The 7,118-nt window shown below is 49.2% G+C and overlaps 1 protein-coding gene across 1 annotated transcript in view; it reads left to right on the plus strand.

Moving 5' to 3' along the window:
* Positions 1 to 7,118, plus strand: part of DDX27 (DEAD-box helicase 27) — a 23,578-nt gene that overhangs the window by 5,416 nt on the left and 11,044 nt on the right. Inside the window, exons 5-9 of the mRNA XM_017541392.1 lie at positions 736 to 779; positions 897 to 983; positions 1,914 to 2,019; positions 3,466 to 3,639; positions 5,224 to 5,374. Coding sequence (XP_017396881.1) covers positions 736 to 779; positions 897 to 983; positions 1,914 to 2,019; positions 3,466 to 3,639; positions 5,224 to 5,374 — 562 coding nt within the window. The remainder of the gene's footprint in view (positions 1 to 735; positions 780 to 896; positions 984 to 1,913; positions 2,020 to 3,465; positions 3,640 to 5,223; positions 5,375 to 7,118) is intronic.

A 7,118-nucleotide genomic window follows, 5' to 3' on the forward strand; every position in this document is an offset into this window, starting at 1 on the left:
TTTTTTGAGATGGAGTCTCACTCTGTTGCCCAGGCTGGAGTGCAGTGGTGCAATTTCAGCTCACCGCCACCTCTGCCTCCCAGGTTCAAGCAATTCTCCTGTCTCAGCCTCCCAAGTAGCTGGGACTACAGGCACACACCACCACACCTGGCTAATTTTTGTATTTTTATGTATTTATTTATTTTTTAAATTTATATTTATTTATTTATTTAAAGATGGGGTTTCTCCATGATGGCCAGGCTGGTCTTGAACTCCTGACCTCAGGTGATCCACCCACCTCGGCCTCCCAAAGTGCTAGGATTACAGGCGTGAGCCACCGGATTTTTGTATTTTTAGTAGAGATGGGGTGTCACCATATTGGTCGGGCTGGTCTTGAACTCCTGACCTCAGGTGATCACCCGGCTTGGCCTTCCAGAGTGCAGGGATTTTAGGTGTGAGCCACTGTGCCCACCCTAAATAAGTATTTCTTGCAGAAATATGTGATAAAGCATCGTAATGTAGTGTAGTGGTCGAGAGCCTGGTCTCTGGACCTGAGTCACTGGGTTAGCTTTCTCTCTGACCTTAGGCAAGTCATTTCACCATGCTGCCACAAAGTGTCCTCATCTGTGAAATGAGGCTGCTGATGGTCACTCTTCAGAGGCTGATGTGTGGCATTGGCACTTAGGACAGCGTCCAGCAGAATGCAAGTGTGTTGTAAGTCTGAGCCATGTTCATCAGCTATATTTTTCTCCATAGATACACTCAAAGTAAAGGATCGGAAAAAGAAGAAGAAGGGACAGGTGAGCTTGGGCCTGCAGAACATTGTGCAGTGCATTGGCAACCCGAAAGGAGTTTAAGGTCATTTGGTTTTCTTGGCCCTTTTTGTTGAATTCTCATCTCTTGGTTTTCTGGTATAGGAAGCAGGAGGATTTTTTGAAGACGCATCTCAGTATGATGAAAACCTTTCATTCCAGGACATGAACCTTTCCCGTCCTCTTCTGAAGGTAGCAGCTTCTTGTAAAAATTTTTTTTTGCAAAAGCAGGGTCTTGCTATGTTGCCCAAGTTAGTCTCAAATTCCTGGCATCAGGCAGTCCTCCTGCCTCGACCTCCCAAAGTGCTGATTTTGAGCCACTGTGCCTGGCCAGTAGTGGCTTATTTTGGCAACGAGGGGATGATTGCAGCCACCCCTAACTGGACTTTCTGCTTCTCTCTTTGCCTCCCTCACCTCTCTTGTCCACACAGTTGCCAGAGAATTCTCTTAAGCAATGAGTTCTATCACGTCTCTCCTCTTCTCTTAAGCCCTTCAGTACCTCCCAGTCTCACTTGGCTTAAAAGCCCAAGTCCTTACATTGATCTACAAGGCTCTGCCCCTTATGGCCCCCTCTGATGACACCTCCAGGCACTCATTCTGCTCTGGCCACACTGGCCTCCTTGCTGGCCCACAAACAGGTCAGGCCTCCTCTTCCTCAGGGCTCTTGCACTTGATGTTCCCTCTGCCTGGAAGATTCTTCCAGAAATCTTTTGGGGTGCGCTGTAACTTCCTTCAGGGTTCAACTCCGTATCCCTTGCTCAGTGAGACCTTCCTGGGCAGCCCTACTATGAATTGCACTCTCCCGTGCCCCCCCGCCCTGCCCCTCTGACAGCTGCGTTATTTTCCACGGCATTTATCTCCGTATGATGTGTGTTTGGTTTTTGGTCTGTTTCTACCAGACTATAAGATTCCTGAGGGCAGGGTTTTTATTTCTTTTATTTACCGCTGTGTCCTCAGTGTCTAGAACAGCACCTCACATGTAGTAGGTGCTCAGTGAATGTTTGTGGAATGAATGATTGGTGGGGCTTGGCGTGGTTGCTACTTGTCTGGAAACCTGCCCTGTTTGTATTATGCTGAGACCTCCCCTGCTCAACCTTGTCTGACCCAGTCTTTTTTCCTCAGGCCATTACAGCCATGGGCTTCAAGCAGCCCACCCCGATCCAGAAGGCGTGCATACCTGTGGGTCTGTTGGGGAAGGACATCTGTGCCTGTGCAGCCACTGGGACAGGTAAAAAAGGACAGGGACCCGGGGTGGGCAGAAGGATGTTACCCAGGGCAGGGCTCTAGGTTGACTTAGCAAAAGGCTGGTGTGCTAAATATTCTTGGTTTCTTCAACCATTTTGTTTTGATTTTTTATTTTGTAGAGATGAGAGCCTCACTTTGTTGTCCAGGCTGGTCTCAAATTCCTAGGTTCAGGTTTAAGCGATCCTCCCATGTTGGCCTCCCAAAGTGCTGGGGTTACAGGTATGAGCCACTAGGCCTGGCCGTAACATTTTTTTTAACACTAGAAAGATATACTAGTACAATAGAGAGAGTAAAAACTTTAAAATTTTTAACTGTTTTATTTTGAAGTATTTGTAGATCAATGGCAAGTTACAAAAATAGTGTATAAGGTCTCTCGAATGCTTCAGCATTGTGACATCCCACATAGCTGTAGGATAAAATCAAAACCAGGAAACTGGCAGTGATATCACAGTATTTCCTAGACTCCAGAGTTCATTCAGTTTACTGAAGGGTTAATTTTTTTTTTTTTTGATACAGAGTGTTACTCTGTTGCTCAGGCTGGAGTGCAGTGGTCCAACCGTGGTTTACTGCAACCCCCACTTCCTGTGTTCAAGTGATTCTCCTGCCTCAGCCTCCCCAGTAGCTGGGTTTACAGGTGCCCACCACCATGCCCAGCTAATATTTACCTTTTTAGTAGAGACAGGGTTTTACCACATTCGCCAGGCTGGTCTCAAACCCCTGACCTCAAGTGTTACAGCCGCCTCAGCCTCTCAAAGTGCTGGGATTACAGGTGTGAGCCACTGCGCCCGGCTGTATTTCTTTCTTTTTTTTTTTTTTTTTGAGACAGAGTTTTGCTCTTGTCACCCAGGCTGGAGTGCAGTGGTGTGATCTTGGCTCAATGCAACCTCCACCTTCCGGGTTCAAGCAGATCTCCTTCAGCTTCCTGAGTAGTTGGGATTACAGGTGCCCACCCCTACGCCTGGCTAATTTTTGTATATTTAGTAGAGATGGGGTTTTACCATGTTGGCAAGGCTGGTCTCGAACTCCTGACCTCAGGTGATTCGCCTGTCTCAGCCTCACAAAGTGCTGGGATTACAGGCTCCCGCCACCATGCCCGGCTAAGTTTTTTCTATTTATAGCAGTGTTGGGGCTTCACTATGTTGGCCAGGCTTTTCTTGAACTCCTGACCTCAGATGATCCACCCGTCTTGGCGTCCCAAAGTGCTGGGATTATTATGTGAGCCTGACCATGTGATTTGAAAGCAGAAAAAATATTCTGTGAAAATTAATTTCCTTCATCTCCCCTGACCAGATATGTAGCTTTTCTGTGCTCTGGTGAAAACCTAACCCTGGAGGGAACCGATATGTAGCTTTTCTGTGCTCTGGTGAAAACCTAACCCTGGAGGGAACCGAATGTCTTCTCATTGCTTCCTTGCTGCCCCTCCTTCCAGGTAAAACTGCTGCTTTTGCCCTTCCTGTATTGGAGCGTCTGATTTACAAACCCCGCCAGGCTCCAGTCACCCGTGTGCTGGTGCTGGTTCCCACTCGGGAGCTGGGCATCCAGGTGCACTCTGTCACCAGACAGCTGGCCCAGTTCTGCAACATCACCACCTGCCTGGCTGTGGGTAAGTTTCTGGCCAAGGGCTGCCAGCCCCGGAGGGACCATGGTGGGATGGAGGATGGATGTGCCCTGCCATCTGTGGGTGATGGGTGCCAGGATAGGCCTTTGTATTGATTGAATCCACTTAAAAACTGGAAGACATGTTTTCTTTTTTTTTTGTTTTTGAGACAGAGTCTCACTCTGTCACTCAGGCTAGAGGCAGTGGTGATCTCTGCTCATGGCAACCTCTGCCTCCCGGGTTCAATTGATTCTCCTGTCTCAGCCTCCTGAGTAGCTGGGATTATAGGTGCGTGCCACCACACCCGGGTACTTTTTGTATTTTTAGTAGAGATGGGGTTTCACTATGATGACCAGGCTGATCTTGAACTCCTGACCTCGTAATCCACCTGCCTCAACCTCCCAAAGTGCTGGGATTACAGGCATGAGCCACGGCACCCGGCCCTGGAAGACAGGTTTTCATAGTGCTTTAGGCAGGTGAGATTTGATTGAGACTTAACCAACCTTGACAAATGAAACCTGAAAACTATGAACACTTTTTCCTTGGTACTGAACACATTTGGCATATAATTTCTGCTTCGTGAGAATAATGAATGAAACATTATTTGGGACAGCGTTTTTCTGTTGAAGTTATACGATACTGTTACATAGCCTGCATTTTGCCCTCCTTATACAATTGGAAGTCAGAAGTGATCTTTGTCTCCCTGTAACCGACTTCATCACTGTCTGCAGCTGCTTCTCTTAGTCCTTGGATGTTTTAGGCATTCTCTTCTTTGTTTTTCAGAGGAAGTCTCGCTCTGTCACCCAGGCTGGAGTGCAATGGCATGATCTTGGCTCACTGCCACCTCTGCCTCCTGGGTTCAAGTGATTCTCCCACCGCTTTCCGAGTAGCTGGGATTACAGACTTGTACTACCATGCCTGGCTTATTTTTGTATTTTTAGTTGAGATGGAGTTTTGCCATGTTGGCTGGGCTGGTCTCGAGTTCCTGACCTCAGGTAATCCACCTGTCTCGGCCTCCCAAAGTGCTGGGATTACAGGCATGAGGCACTGTGCCTGGCCCATGCATTCTCTTCTGAAGTGCCTTTGTGTCATCATCATTTTTTATTTTTATACTTACCACAGTTGTAATTACATAATCTGTCTCTCCCATTGTATTGGGAAACCCATGTGCTTGGGCCTTTGTTGGTCTTTTTTTGAGAGGGAGTTTCGCTCCTGTTGCCCAGGCTGGAGTGCAATGGTGTGATCTTGGCTCACTGCAACCTCTGCCTCCCGAGTTTCAGCGATTCTCCTGCCTCAGCCTCCCGAGTAGCTGGGATTACAGGCATGTGCCACCAGGCCCAATTAATTTTGTCTTTTTAGTAGAGATGGTGTTTCTCCAGCTTGGTTGGTCAGGCTGATCTCGAACTCCTGATCTCAAGTGATCCGCCCTCCTGGGCCTCCCAGGTGCTGGGACCACGCCCGGCCTTTTGTTAGCCTTACTCTCTGCAGTTTCCTCTGTATCTGGCCTGAAGCCTGGCCAGCAGCTGATGCACAGTCAACACCTGTGAACAGCTGATCTGGCCCCCTGATGGGGCTCTGTCCTCTTTGCAGGTGGCTTAGATGTGAAGTCTCAGGAAGCGGCTCTCCGGGCAGCGCCTGACATCCTCATCGCCACCCCAGGCCGGCTCATTGATCACCTCCACAACTGCCCTTCCTTTCACCTGAGCAGCATCGAGGTGCTCATCCTGGACGAGGCTGACAGGTGCTCTTCGCAGCGTGGGGCCCTGGGCACTCAGGGGTTCCAAGGCCCGCAACTGGGATGTGGACCTGTCACACCGCGTTAGTCTTTGTGGCTCTGTGCGTGGTAACAGATCAGCCACTTGTGCTTGGGCCTCAGTCCAGCATTAGCCCATGTTTTCCTGTTTTTTCTTTCTCTCTCTATTATGGTGGTCAAGTGATAAGGCTGGTCAAATATTGGCTCTGCCACTTCCTAGGGAGATTTGGAAATGTTTAAATTCTCAAAACAAAATCTCTTCATGTTTGTAAATGGGAGATAAGCACATAGGCATGTGATAGTGTTGAGGAGCTGAGGAGGGAGGAAGTGGAAGTGCCAGCGCGGCTCCCACCAGGGCCTCAGTGACTGCGGCGGGTTCTCCCTCTCTCCCCCAACCCCCAGCTCTCTGTTCCTCTCATAAGTGTGCCATCTGCTTACCTCTTTGCTCCAGGACTGAACAGAAGGAGCTCTTCCTGAACTGGACTGAGGCTGGAGGCAGGGCAGGGGAAGGAGCTTGCAGACAGCCCCAGGGCATGCTAAGGCTGCAGGCCCTTCAACTGCCTGTGATCCTGAGGCCCCTCCCTGACTCTTCACCAGCTGGGGGAATGGCAGCTCCATCCTTCCAGCTGTTCCGAATTCCTTGCGTGTCCTCTGGTTTTCACAGCCCACAGCCCGCCTATGGGCACCGCCTGTCCACACGCCCCCACTTTGCAGCCTCTGTATTTGTCATTTCCTCAGCTTGGAGCCATCTCCTGCCCCTTCAGGCTTCTCTTCCAGTTAATCACCTTGTTAGCGGGCCTTTGCTGGCCGCCCTGTGGTAGTCCTGCCCTGCCTTACTCCTCCCATCTTGCCTGCGTTGTCACTGAGTGTTCATGGACTGCCATGTTTCTCCTTTCTCCCTCCCTAGGACACAGTATTCATGAAGGGGCTACTGCTGTATCCCCATGCACAGGGGCGTGTTTAGTATATAGCAGGCGCTCAGTAAGTACTTGTTGAATAACTGATTGGCTGGCTCCCCCAAAACAAATGACCCATTCCTGAGGCCTAAAGGATGAAAAGAAGATCATTTTAAGACAAGGGGATGCAATCTGGTTTAGGTTTTAAAGGGGGAGGAAAACTATTCAAGTATGTCAGTATTTCAAAAGACCAAAAAAGGCTGAGGAACTGTGTGTGATTTGGAAGACTAAGGAGACACGACAGGCCCGTGTGACCCCTGGACCTAGACTGCAGCCTGCACTGGAGAGAGAAATGCTGTAAGGGGTTGGGCTTGGTAAAACCGTGGAATCCCAGGAATCTCACAGATTATCATTATGTATGAAGAAAAAAAAGGATCTGCTACAGTGGAGCGATCTGGCAGACACCATAGCCAAGTGACCAGCCTCAGGCCCATGGTTCTGAACAAACCATCTGCCAGTGTCTGGTGATGGAGCATGAGTGCAGGGCATAGCTGCGCCCAGCAGTGCTGCCCCCATGAGAATTTCTCTGAATCCAGTTACCGGGAAATAATTAGACAAATCGAGAGTGTGAGAAGGATGAAGGGCCTTTTTGTTCTTTTTTGTTTTTGAGTCAGGGTCTCGCTTTGTCACCCAGCCTGGAGTGCCTTGGTGTGAACACTAGCTCACTGCAGCCTCTACTTGCTAGGCTCAGGTGATCCTCCCACCTATAGCTGGGACTACAGGCACATGCCACCATTCCCGGGTAATTTCGTTCTTTTTTTTTTTTTTTTTTTTTT

Source organism: Cebus imitator, unplaced genomic scaffold (assembly GCF_001604975.1).
Source record: "Cebus imitator isolate Cc_AM_T3 unplaced genomic scaffold, Cebus_imitator-1.0 Scaffold132, whole genome shotgun sequence".
Classification (NCBI taxonomy): Eukaryota; Metazoa; Chordata; class Mammalia; order Primates; family Cebidae; genus Cebus; species Cebus imitator.